This window comes from Ochotona princeps, chromosome 10 (genome assembly GCF_030435755.1).
Source record: "Ochotona princeps isolate mOchPri1 chromosome 10, mOchPri1.hap1, whole genome shotgun sequence".
Lineage (NCBI taxonomy): Eukaryota > Metazoa > Chordata > Mammalia > Lagomorpha > Ochotonidae > Ochotona > Ochotona princeps.
Window position 1 is genome coordinate 4,825,497 of NC_080841.1, and position 22,215 is coordinate 4,847,711.

General features: G+C 37.8%; 1 protein-coding gene across 1 annotated transcript in view; it reads right to left on the reverse strand.

The window, feature by feature from the left end:
- The window catches only part of BRINP3 (BMP/retinoic acid inducible neural specific 3), a 402,242-nt gene that overhangs the window by 142,837 nt on the left and 237,190 nt on the right, over positions 1-22,215 (reverse strand). Inside the window, exon 5 of the mRNA XM_004578813.2 lies at positions 1,627-1,732. Coding sequence (XP_004578870.2) covers positions 1,627-1,732 — 106 coding nt within the window. The remainder of the gene's footprint in view (positions 1-1,626; positions 1,733-22,215) is intronic.

Sequence of the window (22,215 nt, forward strand, 5' to 3'; positions counted from 1 at the left end):
ACAGTAATGCAGAGTAAGGTTGACAGACAGCTCACATGTTGGACATACCCTTATATTTTCATTAAGAGTTTACAAAGGAAAATTGAAATATCCACACATTACAGAAATGCTTTTGTAACTTAAAATCTAGAAAATATGTGAGGGCAGGTGTCAGCATAACTAAGATGCTGATCAAAACAGCCACATCCCATATTAGAGTAGCTAGATCTGATTCTGACTCTGGCTTCCTGCTAACAATGATATTGTGAGCCAACAGTAACGGCTCAGGTCATTGAATTCCGGCCACACACACGTGAGGCTGGGTTCTTGTCTCCTGATTTTCTTCCTGAGCCAGTGCAATCTGTTACAAACTTTTAGGGAATGAGCCAGTGGTTGGGAGTCAGTATCTCCTTTTCATCAAATGACTATAAATAAATAAAATCTTGAAGATATATACATCTTAAAATTTAGTTTTCACCTAATTGTGTCCAAGTAACAGACTCCATTTACTTTTCCTTGTCATGAAACTATGAGAACACAAAGCATGAACTTTTAAGAGTATCTACTGTATATTGTTATTGAGACTCCTTTTTCTTCTTTAAACATATAATAAACTATTTTTAGTATGTGATTCATACTGCTAAAATAAAGAAGTATATCTCCAAAACTTTCTTAACCATAAAACTGAACAGCTATGCATAAGCTTAACAATTCCTGAGATAATAAATATTTATTAAAGTCATTATGAATAAAATTTCTCTACTGAATCATCAAAATGGAAAACAGTTCAAATCATTACCACTACTGCAAAATGGAACTTTTGAAATGAGTAACATGAATATTTTGTTGATATATTCTCAAACATATATCTACTATCACAAGAATACAGTCTCGATTGCTGTATTAGTTCAAATGAATAATCCAACAGATCATTGTTAATTACCAGCAATAACCCTGTAACTTCTACAATCATCTACAAGGAAATATAGGCAAGCTTCCACATACAGTGCTATGCACAGGGCCATGGACGGGTTATTAGAAACACTCTAAGAAATACACTGTGGAGCCTGTGCAATGTCCTGGCGGCTAGATCCTTGCCTTGCACGCCCAGGATCCCATATGGGCATCGATTTGTATCCTGGCTGCTCCACTTCCCATCCAGCCCCCTTCTTGTGGCCTGGGAAAGCAGTAAAGGAAGACACAAAGCCTTGGGACCCTGCAACCACATGGGAGACACGGAAGAAGCTCCTGGCCCTGGCTCAGGATCAGCTCAGCCCATTAATGCCACATGGGAAGTGAACCAGTGGACAGATCTTTCTCTCTGTATCTCCTTCTTTCTGTATATTTGCCTTTCCAAATAATAATAATAACAAATCTTTAAAACAACAACAAAAAATCCACTATCTAGAAAACCTCTAATTTGTCTCTAAGTTGTCACATAGTGTCTCATTTGAAAAAAATAGTGGATTTTGACATAGTCACCATCAGGTCTAGATGATTTATTATCAGAGAAAAATTATGAAATGACATTTGATGGGAGTTTAATACCCAGCAATGCACACACAAGTTATTCTAAAGAAAATTAGGTCCAACAAGGTAATATTACAAGCAGGCCCATAAGCTGTTAATGAAATGTTATGCACATACCTTGCAACTGGATCTTATTCTCAGGACTCTGAACCAGCACAGAACTGACAGAATCTAGGTTGTCATAGTTACTGCAGCCGAGAGGACCAGTCCTGGTTTCAGTTACCTGGTGAAGCAAACATTGAGTTTATTACGTACATCAGACTACAATGTTCATTCAGCTTGTTGATAACTATAGTTATCTGACACGCAGACTGCAACCTTGAGGGTCACTACTGCAGAAGCCAGGGATTGAACTCCACGAGCAGTGCCCAGCAGAGCACACAGCCGTCTGCTGTGCCATCTTCACCCTCACCTCGGCAAAGAACTTCCCCCAGGAAATGGCAAAAGCCGTTTCTGGTCAAAACTCACGATTTCTGGGAACTTGCAAACAAATGTATACTTCTTATGTTAGGAGGCAAGGTTTGAGTTTCATAAAAGCTGCTTTCATATTCCTCAATAAATTGTCTTACTAGAACCCTTTGTTTGAAAATCTACTATAGTGGCATCATTGTCTAAAATTCTGGCACCCGTCCCTTGGAGTGAACAACTATTTCCCTATCCAATGGGGAACTCATAATTCTGGGTTTTTGCTCAGCTCATGACCTGTAGTTCCCAACCTGCCTTGATGAGGGAGACTTTTCCCTGTAGTGACTAATCGTGTTTAAGGACATTCAAGACAGAAAGTCTTCCTCCACCAATCCCATGAGGCCATCCTCAGCAACTCCTATCAATTACAGTTAGATATGCACCTTAGTAATTACTCGTGGAGTTTTATCTTGCAGACTAATTATTTTTTTGTTAACTTGGATGTCTTGGGAAAAAAAGCATGGGGAGATAAAAAAATAAAGCTTCACTGATTCTATGAGATTGGGAATTCATTCTAAAGATAATTACAAAACAAGTTTTTACAGCACAAGAATACTGTGGTTGTAATGATTTTGACGTTTTAAATAAGATGATTATATTCTCTTTATAGTAAAAAGGTTATGTGTGAAAAAAGGATTTAGATCATTCCATCCCACTATTTACAACCCACAACAGTTTCTCATCTGAGTAAAAATCAGCAATGTCTCAGTACCTGAAAGATGGCATATTGTCCAGCTACCCGCAACTTCTCTAAAATTGCCTCTTCTCTCCCTTTCCTCAGTTCCTCTGCTGCCACCACGTTAGTCTTTTGGCTTTTTCTGGAATTCTGCATGCTCCAGCCTCAGGAGCCCAAATCCATAGACTCTTCCTGCAAATTCTTCCACACTTATTCCCTCACTTCTTTCCAGTTGAGGCTCAGATATCATTCTTATAGAACTACATGAGTTAATGCATTTTAAATTAATATCCCTACTTCTTTCTAATATTTTTTTCCTCTTCTACTTTTCCAAAGTGATCAGGTTCTAACAGGCTTCCTAATTTACTCCTCTAGGGATTACTGCTAACAATTTTCGGTGGGAAATAAGTCCTGGAAGCAGTGAAGATATGGGTTATTCCAGTCATTCAGGTAACAATGGCACTTCCTGGGTATAAGCCCTTGGGCCTTGACTAAGGGAAAGAAGGTGTGAAATTGCAAGGAAGACATTAAAGCAGTGACTTATGAATAAAGCCTGCACAAAACAGTAGTAGGATTAATCTGAAGAAGATGGAAATCAATTAGATTTGGCAATAATGCACAACACCAGAATGTACAACAGAATGGGGAACAGGCTGCTATTGTACCTAGGGTAAGGGAAGACATGAAGGCATGGGGTAAAAAGCACCGCTGAAGAGAACCTGGAAGCAGCTGGCTTCTGAGTCTGTTGGGTCTCTGTTCCCACCTACAGGGGAAATGAGAATGCAAATCTGCTTCGTAAAAGTTATGTTGAAGGCAAGTCTGTTAATTTTGAAGTTAACAAGTTATAGACCTATTCTGACAGGAAGATGGACTCATCAGTTCACAGCATGGAGCACATGCATGAAATATCTTCTAAAAAAGTCCTTCATAGTAACAGAAATTGACTGTGTATACAGCAATGATTAAAGTGAAGCTCATTTGGCAAAAGACATTTTCCCTAAAATAACACCCACTTTGAATTTCCCCTTTCAATGTTTCCTATAATGCTGGTAATGACCATTTCTTATTTTGCTCAGTGAAATACAGTATTGTAATGCAATGTTTAATATTCATGCATATTTGATATTTAAGTATGCATGGTTAGTAATCTCAGGTTAAAAGGACAAACAAAGGCACTGAAGGAAATATTTAGGGTTTCAGGTTATTTTAGTATTCTATATATTGTTTATCTACTGCTCCCCAACTCCTTCAGCATATATATACATATATCACAATACTATAAATGTGGACTGTTTGTTTTTTTAGCATCACATGCACAATTTTATTGTTCTCTATCCTCCATTAAATTGTGAATTGTAAATTCATTGATTAACATAAAATTTTTAAATTCTAATAAATTCTGTGAAATCTATCTTCTCAACTGTTTCATATGAAAGGACTCTACATGTCTTTCATGTGTCTATTGGTAAAAGATCATTTGTTGTTACATTTTTAAAATAACAAAATTCATTAATTTGAAAAAAACCAAATTCATTGTGCAAACGTTTCTGTAGAGAAACTAACTGGCAATAATTACATAGATGGATATCAAATAAAGTGAACTTTCATCATCAGTTTATATAAGGAATTCTGATGTATGAGACTCAGTACACAATAATCAAACATAAAACGGATTAGGACTGACAATAATTGTTTAACAATAGCATTTGTGAATTTTGAGAAATGATACACAGATTGAGAATACTAGCTGTCATGTCTAGTTCTTGTACAGACTTGAGAGCAAGGAATTCCAGTGTTCACAGAGCACAGCCACAGTCTTCCTCTGAGCTCTCCCTTTGGGTGGTAGTCACTTTCGGATGCAAAGATAATTCCACATTCTTTTTAATTTTAAGATTTATTTATTTATATATATATGTATGTATGTATGCATGTATGTATTTTTTGAAAGGCAGATTTACAGAAAGAATGAAAGACAGAGAAAAGGATTTTCCATCTGCTGATTCATTCCCCAAATGGGCACAACGGCCAGGGCTGAGCCAATACAAAGCCAGGAGCTGGGAGTCTTGTATGCTGGTGCAGGAACCCATGGCTTTGGGTCATCTCTGCACTGCCCTCCTGGGTCAGAAGCAGAAGCTAGAAGGGAAGCAGAACGGCCTGAATACAAACAGGTGCACATATGGGATCCTGAGCCATTCAAACAGAAGATTTACCTACTGAGCCATCATACCGGCTCTGAAATTTCATCTTTTAATGCCTGAGCTATATTCTATGTTATTCTGTATTCCTCTGTGTGTGTGGCATAAATTGATAAATATGTAAGTTGATTCCCCAACCAGGCTAAAATACCTTCAGAAATCTTTTTCATATGCTGATTCATTTTCCCATGGATATATTACAGGTAGAAAAGATGTATCATATAGCAAATCCATTTTTCAATGTTTGCGATATATCCATTCTCTTTTCCATAAGCGTTGCACTTCTTTACATTTCCACTAACATCATACTATGGTTCCGCTTTCTCTGCAACCTTGTCAATACTTCTTATTGAATCTGAGCGCGAGTTATTCTAACTGGTATAAGATAACACCTCATTCTGATTTTTATTTGTCCTTGCCTGAGGGCTAATGACACTAATACTCGTGTGTGTGTGTGTGTGCATGTGTGCGTGTGTGCATGTGTGTGTTCATGCTTCTTAGTCATTTCCATTTCCTCTATTGGAAAAATGTTTAGTATGCCTTATAAGTTAGGTATAAAATAAATAAAAATGCAAACACACACGTGCAAATAAACACCAACTAAATTCAGAGCAACACATTCTCAATAACCTCGTGGAGAAAAACATCAGTAACAGCAATTCAATGTGAACTGAACATGTAAATATCTTGCCCCATTAAGAACATATTAACATCAATAATGAATAGCATGAAAGAATCTCACAACTGGATGAAAGCCATTCTATTTCCATCAATATAAGTTCAAACTCCAGAAAATAGTCATTTATGTTACTAGAACTAAACATGATGCTGATTCTTTGTAGGTAAGAGTGATGATGGATGAGCATTGCAGCAACTTTTTGGTTTCCAAGAATGTTCTCATTCTGTTGTGGCTGGTGCTTGTTGAAATGTTTTCAAATCTGATAAATTTATGTACCTCTTTGTGTATGTGCTATGTATAAAATGCTCATCAACCAATGCCATTAATATTTATATTCGTCATTAGTTTTATTAGAGCAGATAACACGACATGTTAAGTAGATGCATGTTAAGGTCTACAAACCTATCTACTATGTATTTATCTATCAACTATCTGTGTATTCTACAATCCAAAGGTGATCTTAATTCTTAGATCTTTTCATATTCATTATTTTTCTGCTGTAACTGTGCAAAAAGAAAAATGTGAGGATTTGATGCTATAAAAGATTACTATGCAAATTACGTATTTTTGGTAATTAGCTTGACTTTATTTTAAACTCAAATTTGCCAAACTTTAATAATTGTAGAGTATGTCACGTTTATTTAATTTTTTCAAGTTCTCAAGCTTTAAGTATTCTTTGATTAATGTTTTATAATGGCAGGTATTTAGATGATAAATCAATTCTCCACTAGAAAGTAGCATATACAATTAACCATCCTTACTTTTTGAAAGTCATATATACACAGAGGAGGAGAGTGAGGAATATCTTCTGTCTTCATGGGCAGGCCATCTGCTGCACCCCTTGCAAAGTCCCTCTCTGTAAAGAGGCCTCTGCTCCTTGCCCTACAAAGTCTCATCGATTCCCCTCCCCGAGAGCCTTCTCCATCTTCTGGAGACCCGAGTTCTATCTGTGAGGCCAAACAATACACTTACCTTTGATAAAATAATTAGTCCTTTCATTACATTCTTACTTTGAAACAGTAATAAAAGTATAAACAAACCAATAATTTATTTTTTTTATTCCTAGCTATAATTACTTTTCAGGCTTCCATAAATTATTAGGTAATTATGTGTTTACAAATAATATCTAATTTCAATGCCATAAAAGTGTATGAATTCACTTAGCTAACATTCAGAACACAGGTTCTACTGATTACAAAGCAATAGGTAAAGGTTCCATGAAAATGCTTGGGAAAATTCTCAAAAAAGTGATGTTTTAAATAAAGCTAAATGTGATTTCTCCAGGGAAACAAATTATTTGAGAGCTAAACATACAAATGATTAGTGGATAAAAACCCTCGGGATATTATTCTATTTCACTCATTTATTTAATTGCAATGTTTTATGCTTTATCATAAAAATTTTAAAAAAGTCAATTGTCTGTTCCCATTATTTTCTTATCCAGCTGTAAACCGTGATCTGATAATGATATATAGTAACAGGCACTTAGTAGGAATTCAATAAATGTGGATTAAATTGACACATAAATATTTTATGCTTACTTAGAAATTCTTATTGGCAAGGATTATTAAATTTATTGCAGTTTTTTTTTGAGAACCTCTTGAAAAAGTGAAGAAGTGCCAGCATATATAAATTTTTAGAACTATCAGGAGTCTCAGAATTCATTCATCCTTGCCATGTAATTATATAAATGAGGTATCTGGACGGGGAGATTATCGAGCTAGCCTGCTATCATGTAAGTGAAACAGCAGCTAGAACTGGGACTCGGCTCTCCTAACTCATAAATCAAATACCCACAGCAAGCATTGTTCTGTCTTTCCATGCTCTGCCAGTAACAAATTTTTGAAAATTTGCTTGGCTAGATCAATCTCATTCATTTGCTCTTCCTTTCTCTCTGGCAATAAAGTTACAATAAAGCACATATTAACTGGTCCAGATTGATTTAGAAGTCAATTACAATAGTATAATATCTTGGGTCATTCTCACAGATAATAAACATCACTGCAAGTATGCTGGTTAATATACCTTTGATTGAAGGCCAAATGAGTTAGCTCTTATTCTCAGCATTAATTTATTAATGGTTGGAAATATAACTTATATCTTCCTGTTCTAGCACTCCACAGTAGGCTCTGGAAATATAGAAAACTAGCACAAGTGTTGATTCACAACATTCTGAAAGATACCACACATACATAGGAACTTCTAGAAAATGGTGATATTAAGAATAAATATTTTGTTTCCTCAAGTGCAAAAAATGACTTGTTATAGATTTTTAAAATGTGAATGTTTAGTTTGAAGTTTATCCTATTTATGTTTTTCTGCTAGTCATCGTTTTTATTTCAACTTATTACTAAGCTTTTATTTCAATGTTTACTAAAAAGCTAATATCAAATTGTGATTCAGTTTACTCTGTTCATTATTCTATTGTAATAATTTTGAAGCTTGCTTTTAAATTAGGAAATGCATTTTCAGGTACACTGTTGATTGTATATTCACAATAAAAATGTTCATATTGGAATAAACGTTCATTAGCAGTGAGCAATTTAATTTTACAAAATATTTTATCACCTATATATCAATGAAAATTTTTCTTGCATTTCTATATACTTAGTGTATTACATATAACTAACATAATGATTTAAAATACATTTCACATTGTCAATGCTGTTTTAATCTGTTTCAACTGTTGAGTTGAACTGTTCAAAATGGTATCAGACACATAGCCAATGTCCAAATAACTTACATTTTCACATGAAAACTGCAAACATGAATCAAACATAAATTTAATACAAATTAAAATGTAACATTGTGAAGTCATTTAAATAAACAAATGGTTTCATGGTGATGACAGCCCCTCCTAGTTGTATTCTCCATAATTTTAACAACGAAATACTTTTAAATGCCACAGTCACTCATTTACGGGTTTTCATTTTGAGAAACTACAGAGTCTTTCATATAAATAGCAATGATACTTGAAACCTAAAGATAAAATATGAACATAAACAACATTGAGAATATATTCATGGAATATGTACAAAATAAACACTATAAATGTGGTTTATAAAACACAAAGTGTTGAGAAACAAAGTACAGAAAACACGTTATGTGAACTAAACTACAAAGGTTCAAGAAGAGGAATACAAAAGACAACGGGACTTTGACCTAGAGGCAAATAGGTTCTGCCCTTCCGGAGGGGAACTGCTTCAACGCAGTCTTCCTTGCACTTGCCATTATGAGTCTGATAGCCACAATGAGTGGCCTACTTCCTCACGCCCTGCAAACTGCTCTCTATCAGAGAGACAAGTAAACTACTCACAAAACATTTCCACGTAAGCCTATTGAGAAGACCATGTATGCCCACTGAGCACACATTAAAATGTAAAGTTACACACTGAGATGAAAAGAGAAGTTTTCTCGTGTTCTTAAAACATTGTTTAATGTGATATTGAATAAGGCAAATTGGACACAGTTTAGTGAGAACAAGGTTGCCAAATAAGAGCAGAGTGCCTTTGTGCTTAAATCATGGTTGCCATGGAACTTAATTGTAAGGCCCTTGATTGGTCTTGGGGAGACTGACCTGCAAGCTCACTCTGACAGACTCTAGTTTGATGTACTTTTTAAATAATGCTGAATTTAAGAAGCATAGCAATCCTAGGAAACCATACAGAAGAAAAAAATGAAGAAAAATGAAAAGAGAGATTGAAAGAAAAAAAGCTCTCATTCGGTTTTAAACTACATGGATATACATTTAAAAGACGAATGCTTTCCTAAAACTGCATTTGTGATAAGCTGTAACAGGAGGTGTTACATGACAGCAACATCTAAATAGATACTGTTATTACATGACAGTTGGCCAAAAATATTCTACTGTTGTCAACAGTAGCAAGAGAAGAAGGTAAAGTTTCACCACTAAGGGTGAGTTACATCCAGCAGACATGGGCTGCAAGCATCCAGAGCTGTGGCTGTCCTCAACAGGGTCAAAAGGCAGACCATGCACTCACTAGTGCCACTACTGGCCTTGAATGCAACATGCCTGCAGCTGCAGAAACTACACTTAGACAAAGTCAGGAGTCAGAGGTTCTTTTCCCATTGATTTCTTTACACACACACAAATCAAACACAACCCAAGGTAGCATGCAAAATATTTATTTTAGATATGAAAACTGAGGAAGATAAGGAAAATGCATTTCTTGTCTTTTTTATTTGTTCTACAAATTGCAACCCATTTAGTTTTGAAATATACGTAAAATGGATTCAGGGGTTAAGATTCAATGGCAAAAAACGTAACAAAACAAAGAAAATCCATTGTTTGTAAACCAAAGTTCATAATACAGATAACTGCTTTTTTGAGCTCTGGTAAATCACCAAATGAAACTCAAGTGGTATTATCAGCTCTCCTGTTTAAATGGAAGTAAAAAATATCGGTGTTCTTTGAATTCAACAGTGGCATGGAATTAGACAGTACCTTGAGCTCCTATTTGTGGGACATGCCCTGCTGGATTATCATGAATCACTGGTTTTAGATACTTAGCCAGCTACTATCTAAGTGTCTTTCTGAGACGCCATGGAAACTTTGACATTAACCTCGCATGTAACAGTCTTATGTGATGAACTTACTACTACTAGGCTTATAATTATCATGTTTTGTTCTGTAGACTTAAAGAAAGAGAAGCCTCCAAGCTCCAATCAATCCTTCAGACACCCAATGACTTCTACCTTTCTTCAGGAACCTACAGACTGAACCCCTGGAGAGTGTCTTGCTGCTGCCCCAGGCCTTTCAACACCCCTTTTCAGCACGAAGCAGCCAGAACTGTGTCCCCAGCAGCAGCTAGGGTCCATTCTCCAGGGAGGATGTGAGGAGCTAGCTAAGTAATTGGCACTTAGGGTCTCTGGTCCCTGGTGAAGTTACCTTTCAATTTCCACAGTATATGGCCTCCTCAGCCCCATACACAGTTTGAAGTGACCATTTGTGCATTTAAAATCAGATAACCTTTACTAATGGCAGTGATGTTTTCTTTTTGCATCTCACCATTTGTGTTCATGAATTACATGTGGTTTGATATGTATTTTGAAATCTTTGTGACACGAATGATGCCAACGCCTTGGATTCTAGTCTCACTAGATGAGTGGAAAGGACCTTGAAAGCAAACATACGATGGAATCCTGTCTTCCATTCTGCACCAGATGCAGCACACACCTGGCCATATCATCACCACTGCTGTCTCCCTTGTGACCATGGTGGCTCCTGCTGCAGCATCTGTGATGTTCTTGACACATACCATCCAGACTACTAGAACTGTGATTAACTTTACTATACTGACCACCTGTGCCCTTGGGACTCAAAATTTGGTCAGTTACTTATAGATCCACTGTACCAGGTTTCCAACAGAAATTGGACTTAATATAAAGGACATTTAACATTGTTATGATGGACATTCTACCTGCAATGGGATGTTATAACAGGTGATGTTCTTATATTAAATTTTGCCTTCAAATGTCTATACCAACATCTTAGAATCACAGGACTTATGACTGCCCTTTTGGCGGGAGTCTTTGTGGTAGATTTTGTTCCAAAAGCAGAGAGGGGAGTAGTGGGAAATGTTCTGCTACCTAGTGGGCGTGGCCTAAAGCTTGCTTCGCTATGGCCTGAGTCACAGTTCCTAGGTCTACATGTGGAGCATGACCTCCAACATGGCTAGAAGGTCAAGGGGAATATATGTGGAACATGACCAGAAAGTCAAGGTGACAGATGTTCATTACAGCCAATGATTGTGTCTTTGGTGGGGCAGGGGGAGAGATCTACCAGAAGATACCCTCCTGACCTCCCCTCTCTTACCCTTTTAAAAGTTATAACCTCAGCCTGGAGCGGTGGCCTAGTGGCTAACGTCCCTCGCCTTGCACGCACCAGGATTCCCTATGATTGCCAGTTTCAATCCCAGCAGCCCTGCTTCCCATACAGCTTCCTGCTTGTGTCCTGGGAAAGTAGTTAATGACGGCCCAAAGCCTTGGAACCCTGCACCTGTATGGGACCTGAAGGAAGTTTCTGGCTCCTGGCTTTGGATCAGCACAGCACTGGCCGTTGTGGTCACTTGGGGAGTAAATCATCAGATGGAAGATCTTTGTTTCTCCTCCTTTGTGTATATCTGACTTTACAATAAAAATAAGATAAATCTTTAAAAAAAAGCTCTAACCTGTGCATAATAAAGTGCACATTTCTCAGCAGCTTGCCTCCGGTGCTTCTTATGGCTAAAGAACACCGTTGTCTTGCGTTCAGTGACCTCGGGGCCTACTGGCAGGCCTAAACCCTGACACCTATTGGCTCTCCTTTGAATATAGTCTTCCTAATCACAACAGAACAGGCACAGGTGGCTCCCTGATGTCTACTGCTCTCCTTTCCTGCACATCCTCGCTTCTTTGAGCAACAAGCAAGAAAGCAGAGTGAACAACCCAAGGGCTGTAATGTATACTCCCATGAACCATCTCAAACAAGATCAGTTGGCAAGGCAGGACAGCCAAGTGTCAACAAGAGCCACCAATTCTACTCTCTCTTGTATCATTCGTTTTGCACATACATTTCTAAATGTACCCAACCTACCCAATTAGTACTCACCTTATTTCTCAGCCAATTAACAAGGCATCTATGCTACAGATAATACAAAACCATATGAATCAGATTATCGATTTTATTTTTTGCAGCAACTAAAATTGGGTAGGTGCTGGAGGAATGCTCTTATAACCACATTGGTGAGTAACAATAACAGAATAAAGAGTTCATCCGACAAGTGTATTGAATTGTATTGGATTATTCCATATCACCCAAAGTGAGTATTATTCTAGTTCAAAACACTATCACATATTCTATAGTACTTCTCTGAAATGTTACTATTATGAAATACTGATTAAATCAATTGTGGGAGGCCTATATGTAAAAGAAATAAAGCTTTTGAATTTTCAGTAGTTTCTTTTTTAAATTTCTTAAGAATATCAGTAGCTTCTGACCTCAGTTACATTTTAGTTACAGGACAGAAAATGCCTTTCCCCAGACTAACTTAAAAGTCCATAAGGATACTGTCATATTCTTCCATTTGTCATCCAATTAAGCAGGCACTCCAGGGAGCTGATAAGCACTACACACAACGACTCCACAGACTCAGGCATAATTAGAAAGGCAGAAATGTATTTCTTGTTTCAATGGGCCATTTCAGTAAGAGTTCTGTCATTTCTCTCTTTTTTGTTGTTGTTGTTACGAAAACGAAATTAGGTTTGCTCACAAATAGTTTGGATAAGTTCAAATTCCTTCACAACCAATTACCAGTAACTGTCAGCAATATGACAACTTCAAAAGAACAAATATTTATATTGAAAAGAGGGATCATAATCCCCAGGCATTTCATCTGCATTATTAACATTTTAAAAGCCAAGGAAATAGCAGTGAACTAACCAAAGCTTTTCACAATATTATAATTGCATTATTCACTTTTTTTCAGTTGAAAGATAGCTCAAGGATTATAATTCAGATAAAATGTTTATCCTTAGACAATTAATGAAAGCATGGCATCAAATTAAGGGGAAACGTTTCAGTCACTCAAAATTATGCTTTTGCACATTTTTTGAAACAAATATAGAAAGTCCTAAGTCCATGCAATAACTCCTTGCAAATCTTGTGTTCCTCTTCTTTTTTATTGCCTTCCCCAACATCTTGATCACCTAATATTACTTTCTTCTTTTTGCTTTCCTGACAGGGGTGGGAAACTATACATATTTTTGCCTCTACAGATTGATAGAATTTCAAGTCCTACTCATGACTGCTTTGTCAGGGCCACAGCAAATGATTCCCTGAGTCCTAGGGGGCCCACAGGCCAGACATTCCTGATTCCTGCTAGAGACACAGGCTTGAAGGAACCCCTGCACCTTCACTGTGTCTTCAGGAGCTCCTCAAGCTTGGGCAATGGCAAGGGGCTCATGGACTACTTCTCAGGCCACCATTCCCTGGAATCATCCATAGATACGTAGCTCAGGGCTGTGAATCTTGCCTTTAGAAGTCAGCTTAGGCCTATGACCGGGTGGTTTTTATTCAAACAAAAATGCAGTTAGGAAAGAAAAAAAATCCCTGAGGAAAAAATGACTCCTCAGTAGGTACATAATTTCAACACATGTTATGCTTTTTTCCAATGAAAACATACAAACAAATGCTCATTCATTCAGATTTATTTAAACTAGTTCAAAAAAAATCAAGAACTTGTGTACACATATTACTGGTACGGCAGTCTGTCCATGCAGTACAGGTGATTCAGATCCAGTGGGACATCAGCGATTTACAGCATGCTATGTGGAAATTTAGGTATTCAGCATGTTTCAGAGTGCAACCACCAAGCCTTTTCCTAGCAGATCTCTCCTCATCCTCCCATAAACTGATGGTTAGTAATGAGTGAAGACAAGCAAGCTAGCTAGTTCCATTCTTTACCAGAATCTAAGTGAAAACTTCAAGGATGCAAAGTACACTTTCAATTATTTTCGAATAAATATTTTAACCAAATCTAGTTGATATTTTCTACCATTGTCTTAACTAACTGTTATACCGTGGATGTATTCTTGCCAGCATATACTGATGGGATATTCTGAGTTTTCTAAACTGTTTAGAATGTCATAAATAATTCCAGCTTATATCAAGACCATAGTCATTTGCAGACTTCAATTTATGTGCTTCTTCTAGACTCTTCTATCTTGGACCTAACATAAAAAAAAAAAAAACTCAAGCCATTTATACTTTAAGCCTCATGGGACTAACGCAAGAGCTGAAATCTATTCCATTCATTAAATGCTGTCAAGAGCCTGGTCTATTTCTTCTGGTTCAGATTCCCTTCCTTGCCAACTAGTGTATTCAAACACATTCACCCATCAGATCCAGTTGTCTTCAGAAGGAAATCCATGTGTTATCTTGTTTTCTGAGGAGGCAGCTTTGCTATTCCATACCCCACTGCATTACTTTGTGATTTATTGCAACAGTCTCAGCACCAGATCTTCCCTCTACACAGATATCTTTATACTTTATTTCCTTTCTCCTTTTATCTCAACAAAAGCTTATTTTATACAGGGACTTAAAACAAGTTTTTGGGGAAATCAAACTAGAAGTAAAGTTCGCTGTGCTAAAAATATTGAAATCTATGCACAGTTTCTTCATAATGTGCATTTGCCAAAACTTTGGAAACTGTATATCAGACAAGTGTGGTGGTTAATTTTCTTCTCCATTTTAGTAGTTACAAACAAGCATGAGAATTTCCTTTGCATTTTGTGATTTCCATTCTAAAAACCTTTATTTAGAATTTACAGTACAAATGTTTAGACTCTGTCAGCGTTCACTCAGACTATGCACACAGATAGACACAGTCCTCCTTATAGCTGAAGACAGTTTTAATTCTTCATGTTACCTATCTTTATTTTGTTGCATGTTCTCAAAAAATAAACCCTGTAAATTGAGTGCATAAATGATAAATTTCAAATTTGTGTTATTCATAAATCTTTCAGTTACCTTTAAGGGTCTATCTTATTTTCATGACATCTGGGGTAACTGTTGTGTTATTTTCATATAGATTCTATCCCAGTGTTTTAGGCTTCTGACTGCTTATTTTTTGTTATTGATTTGAACATTCTATTTTAAACATTTATTTATTTGAAAGGTCAGGTGGAAATACAAAGGGAGGGAGAGAGGGACAAACACATGGAAAGATGGAGAGGGAGGGCAAGAAAAGAAGAGAGAGGAAGAGAAAGAAAGAGGAAGAGAGAAGGAGAGAGAGTGAGCTAGGGATAGAACGAGAAAAGAAACAGAAACTTTAATCTGATGGTTCACTCCCCAAATAGCCAAAGTATATGGCCAAGACAACATCAGGACCAGGAACTGATCCTGGCATCCCTTTTGAGTGGCAGGGGGACAAGGATTTAGGTCATTTCTCCCTCTGCACTCTCATGTAAATTAGCAGGGAGCTGGAACTGAGGTGGAGTAGCTGGGACATCAACACTCAGTCTGTTATGACAGTGGCAGCATCTGCTGCAACACTGTCACAGTTCCCGGAAGTTCTATTTTAACACAACATATCATGGATATAGGAGATGTAATTCTAGTTTCTACATTTCATTCTTATTTCAGGTTTTTGCAGTCCTCTTTTTATTCTCACAATTTTTTAGAGATTTATTTATTTTTATTGTAAAGTCAGAAATACAGAAAAGAGGAGAAACAGAGTGGAAGATCGTCCGTCCTTTGATTCATTCCTCAAGCAGCTGCGATGGCAGGAGCTGAGCCTATCCAAAGCCAGGAGCCAGCAGCCTCTTCTGGGTCTCTCCTACGGTGCAGGGTCCCAAGGCCATGGGCCATCCTACACTGTTTTCCCAGGCCACAAGCAGAGACAAATGGGAAGCAGGGCTCCCAGGATTAAAACTGGCAACTATATGGGATCCCGGCTGATGCAAGGTAAGGACTTTTGCTGCTAGGCTATCACACCTGGCCCTGTCTCCCAGTTTTGAGATCTAGCAATTTTCTATTTGTATTCATTCATCATGAACTGATACGGTAATCTTTATAGCAAAAGTTCTGGCTTTTAATTGACTGGGATGATACTCTGCTGGCTCTGTCTTCAGACCAGAGAGGGTATACCTAAGAAGCCGTTGAACTTGACTGGACAATAAGATGCTGGACTCTATGTTTGGTATATGCCTCAACTGAACTTGAACTGTGGTTATGCAACAAGGTGGAGGAATCCACCATGGTGGGAGGGTTTAGGGAGGGGTGGGGAGAACCCAAGTACCTATGAAACTGTGTCACATAATACGATGTAATTAATGAATTAAAAATAATAAATAATTAAAAAAAAGTTCTGGGGCTGTTTTTCTCAGGTATTAGGGATTTTGTCTAGCAATGGTATTTTTTCAGAAGCTTAAGGTGTTTATGCTACATGCTATTTTTTTCCTTCCGGTCAGTCTTTGCTCGTGTTGATGTTTTCCTTTCTCTGTTCGTCTGGACTTTGGTTCAGCCTGGGAAGATGAGGATGTTGTGCTGGGTGCAGTCCTGAGGGTCCTGGGTCTCTGTTATGGCCAAAATAGAGTCGTATTAACTTCTCTGTTGAGCTATTAAGACAGTTGTCTGCCCTGAGCAGCTTTCCAAGTTCTGGACAGGAAATGTCTGCCCATTGATTCAATTACTATTCAGGTCAGGGAAACAAAGCTAAATTCATGAGATGCCAGATACTCCTGTGTTCTAAGATTGGGACTTTCAAAAGCCACATCGCTGAGGCTCCCAGTCATGTCACAAGGAAAAAAATGCTTCAAGTGGATTTCTTCTCAAACTATCCAGCGCCACCTTGTTGCGTCGCTAAACTTCCGTGCTGTCTGAGTCACAGTGTTGAGAGCTGAAGTATTTACATATCAAAAGATTGATACGGATCCCCATTGCCTTCTTGCTTTCTGTATATGTATTCAGATATCTTGATGTGGTTTGTTAACCAATTAGCCGCTGCTGAAAACCTCTTTATTCTGATAAACTTTTCATTGTGTACTCCTGTTGCAGGTGCCAATACAGGCTGGATTCAAGCCCAGTTCCTGATTGTGTGTTGGGTTCTGGTCGGCTCTAGAACCTGTTCACACTTGTCCCGAGTTAAAGTGACAGTGGTCCCCCAGATCCAGTTTCTCAAGTGACAATAATGGAATCACTAGAAGGGAATCTCAGAGAATTCCATTTCTACAATTATTTAACGCTCATACCATGCTCAGTTACCTGGCGTTCACTGTCCCAAGTCACATGGCTGCAGACAACATCACAGGGGCAGAATTTGGCAAAGACATGTACTGACAGAAACTAACACAACATCCCTCTTCTATAAAGACTGCTAGGTACACCAGCTGCGTTTCCAAGGAAATTTCCCCATGTCCCTGCCCTTTCCACATCTTCCACCCTGCTACCACTTCTACTACACAAAACGTTTGCCTTCTCTCCAGATACTCCCCTACAAGCTAGTATCCTAGTTCTCATTATTGAAAATGGAGACATCTCTGGACAGTGTGAAAAACTCACTTGGAGAAAAACTGATCAGTATTCTGTCACTGATTTTTCTATACCACCTTCTTCTATTTAGATATCTCACTCCCCACAGGAAAAAAATTACCTCAGGGAATAAAAATTATTTTATGCAGGCCAGATATCAAATAGTGCTGAACATGACACAGATAGTTAACATTTATCAACTACACTGGATACTTTGTATATCTCCTGTTACTCTTACAGTAAAATATGCTAGTGAACATTATGAAAATTACAGTATACATATTACGCAGGCATTTCACTTAGATAATCAATGTTAATAACATTAATTCATTCTTTTCCCTTAAAAAAACTCTGTAACTACCCGAAGCTAGTTAGTAATTTCTCTTACACTATGTATAAACAAAAATACAACATTTATCTAGAAAAATTACCTATGCTAAGCTAGAAATATCATGAATTTATAACTTCCATCTCCTTTTTAAGTCCTAATTGTCCCTGGGTGTGATTCCATTTTGGATGAGATCTTCATGGTTTGATTTGGACTAGAGGTGAACTTGATGGAGAGTTTGAAATAAATAGCTTTAGCCATTTCTGAGTTATGTGAAGGTGAGAGTACATTTTTCATACATCTAACTAAAGCAGGTTCCAACTTTCTCTGCTGACGTAAGTCACAAATGACTAATGCTACATGTTTGGTGGCTGACAGGTTTATTATATTTCTCACTGAAATATCTAAATTTAAAAGAAATATCATTTTTAAAATGACAAAAATTCCCACTCATGAGTCTGAAGATTGCTAATAGAGGATTGCAGTTTTAAAGTAAAGAAAATACAATTAAGGTCAACTCACATTTCTGTCTAAATTAGATTAAAAAGAGATATAGGACAAATATTAAATTAGTGTAACATTTCAGGGCAGAAATGTTAGGAAGTTAATGCACTTGAGAAGGTAATTTAACTCCAACCTTTAACCTTTCAACTTGAAGGAAAAGCAGCAATGTGAACAAAAAAATCTGCGTCCAGCATAATCGCTAGTGATTTTTGAACATTTAGAACTTGATCTCTTAAGCAGCAAGTTGGGCAAGATATCCATAATGAGACTGCATGAAACCCATGTAAAACTATATATATCAGATTCTAAATTATTTCAAACCTTGCTAATGCTATTGTAATCTGCAACTATAAAACGTTAAAATTTTATAACGGAGACACAACATTTAGAATGTCTTTTTCTCAACTTTATATGCATCTACTGTGTGTCACAGTGACACACTAATTTACATCTAGCATTGAGTTGAATTTGTGTCGCGAAGCCCTCCATTTCCAGTCACCACAAATGGATATGCCTCCCCTTTGTCTGTCCTCTCAAAGTCAGTGATGAAATGCTGTAATAGAATAGGGTCAAGTGTACTGCACCACTCAGTTTCAGAGACTAATACCCACGGAGCCTTAGATGTAATAGGAAATAAGAAACCTTCCAAGTGGTAGGCATTTTTACAGTGTGTTTTAAGAAAATATTGCAGATAATTTATCTTGGGGCAGTAGAAAAAGTAATAAGCGAAGTTAGGAGGCATAACCACAAAGCTGTCCAGTGGGAGTGTCTGCGCTAGGTACCTGTCAGAAACCAGAAATACCTGCAGAACCACTGACTGACTCTCTACAGGGAAAAGGGCAAGCATTGCATACAGAGAAACATTCGCAGCCACCTAAATGGGGGAACCTGGGCTAATACGATGGCCATTGTCGGTATTGGGCAAGAAGTTCAGTTTCGGGGTGGCAGCGGAAGCACAAACATGGGACACATCTATTTAGAGAAGATGATTAAATGACAAATCTGTAAACATATTCTTCAACATAATTTCTTACATGCCAATATTTTATTTACATGTTATATCAAATGCAATATCCTTTATTAGTACAGAAGCCTCCATTTTGAGCTGTGAGAAGCCTCATTTTTACAGATACATTAGCAAGTTCAATCTTCTCATCTGCAGCCTCACTCATGGATGAACCTGCGCTATGGAAGCATTCATCATCTCCTCATTAAAGTGCCACAGACAGCGTGGTAGAAGCCACACATGCACTGAGTAGGTTCTTTGTCTAAAGAGAATTTTTAAGTCACATTAGCATATATTTTAAGAGGCTGATTTCTGTTATCAAATATATCTGCAATTTGAAGCAATAGTGGTGATGGACAATACACCCTCGAACTTCGCTGATCTGGTCCTGCAAGACGGCCTACAGAGAAGCCAGTTCTCCCATTCCCGTTATTCTGCCATAACCCGTCTTTTGACCTCAGGGTTGACTACAGGCCTTTGACTCCTGGAATGTGAAGTAATGGGGCAAGTTCCACTCTTGAATAAGTGTTGCAAGGCCTCATTTACATGCCACTTCACTACTTTTCCCACTGCTGGTAGAAAATAAAGTAAGAGGTGACCCAATTCGGTTTTAGAGAAAGTATAAAAGTGATGGTTCACCTGTGGCAGACATCTGCTTTCAGTGTAAGGTAAACCATCAGGTATTAAACCAACAAAGTACTGAATTTTTAAAAATCATGACACACTTAAATTTTTTGACTAATGAAGCTGCCAGCACAAGTGTTGAAGCTTGTAGTACAATCTGCTCACCAGGTTAAACTGTTGAACCCTTGTAGGAGGGTCACGCCTCTCACAGTGATGCCTTGTGTCATTTCCTTCTTTCCAAGCACACAAACACTAAAGACAACAAAATGTTATTGTGCAGATGGTCATTCTGTAAGTTTTCCTCTCCCTCCCAGTCACTTAAAAATTGTTATACTTTTGGAGAAAACTGACCTTCACTTTTCTCTTTTTATGTCATGAGAACAGGGTGACTGAGACTTAACAATGTCTATATTTATGATTGCACACAAGAAGGCAAGTGTGAATAAATGTGACTGCTCCGAACAACGGAGTTGTGGATGTCAGAAACATGGAATTTTTTTTTGCTTTGAACATTTATTTATTTATTTGAACTGTAGAGTCACAGAGCGAGATGGAGGCACAAGCATGTGCACGCACACACACACACACACACACACACACAATATTTCATTCACTTCCATACGGCTACCGTGGGTGGCAGAGGCACACACACTTGGGGTACTTGCTGCTTTTCTCAGAGCATTAGCAGGGAGCTGGATCAGAAATGAATCTCTCACTATGCATACATTTCCATCTTTTATACTCACATAAGCAAATTTTAATTATATTGTCCATGAATTTTTCAGGTAACACCATATTAGCTCTTCTAATTTTCATGAAGCCTTATGATATAAGTGTTACTCTCATCTTCCTTTCATCAGTCTTTACAAAGATGCACTGAGGAGAAAGGTAACCGAGGAAAATTGGACATTCAGTAAAGAGCGGTGCTGAGATACCCCCAAGGGCATGGAACTTGCTCCAGAACTGAGCTCCTCACAGCACAGGGTCTGCCTCTTTCCAGCAGAGCAACGCTTGCTGCCACAGGGAATATGCATATATATGCAGAGAAAGGCAGTGTAAAGATACATATTTTCATTAGTTATTTAACTCTGTGCCCATGAATCCTTGCGCTCAGTTGAGAAGAGCTTACTGGCTAACCACACTGTGTTACTCACTGTTGATAGCTGGCTGAACCAAATCCAGACCAGTACTGCAGAAGCAGGAAACACGTCTTTTTTTCTAGCCATCTCACTGGAGACACTGTTTAATACTATTATTGTAAAGCAAACACAAAAATGGTTCTGAAAACTGAACAAAACTGCAATCTTTGGTGTTATTGTCATATTTTACTTCTCACTGTAGTTCACTGTAAGAAAACCAATACAGCTTTTCTCTATGTATTCAGTCTGATGATAATAAGAATTAAATTCTTACTCATTCAGTAAAGGGGTAGTTCCCTATGGAGAGGTTGTCAGAGTATAAATCAGATTTAACACAAAGTCATTCTGTACAAAGCTCAGGAAGATAATTTTCCCTTCGAAGCATCATTGTTTGTAGCAGCTAACAGTTCACAAATTTGAAAGATGCATTCAACAGATATTTGCTGAGCAGCCCCACATGCACTGCTACACTGATCCATCCTCCGTGCTGGAGGCATCTCAAAGACACAGACACTGTGACAAAGAGGGTCACACGCTCCACTGAAGGGATTTCCTGGGGGCTGCACTCTGACCTAAGGCTTGCAGCAGGTGCAATGAGACACACACAATCCTTAAGAAAGAAGATAGTAACTGTGTGTTCCTTTCAAAATCAGACGATCTGCAGTGGAAGCTGTTGAATTTTCTCATTGCTTATTAGAAGAGTTGTTACTCTGTTCCTCTGAGGCTGAAGGCACTGGAGAATGTGTTAAAGGCAAGAGCCTACTGGGGATTCCTGGGAAACTCTTCAAGGCTGTTTGAGCACTGCTATTGTTATATCCACTCACCTAATTCTAGCAATGTGAGACTCACGGGTTGCTGCAGTTTTTGATTGCTATAACATCAATTCTGCTCATGCTGAGTTAGGTTCATTTACTTTCAATTAGCATTTATTGAACTTCTATCTTGTACTGAGCTATGGGTGGAGAGATCAGAAGATAAATAAGCCACTTCTTGGAATAAAGTGAGGGCTCAGTGCTGCTATGCTGCATGCTAATATGCAGGACTTTCTAGTATTTCTAC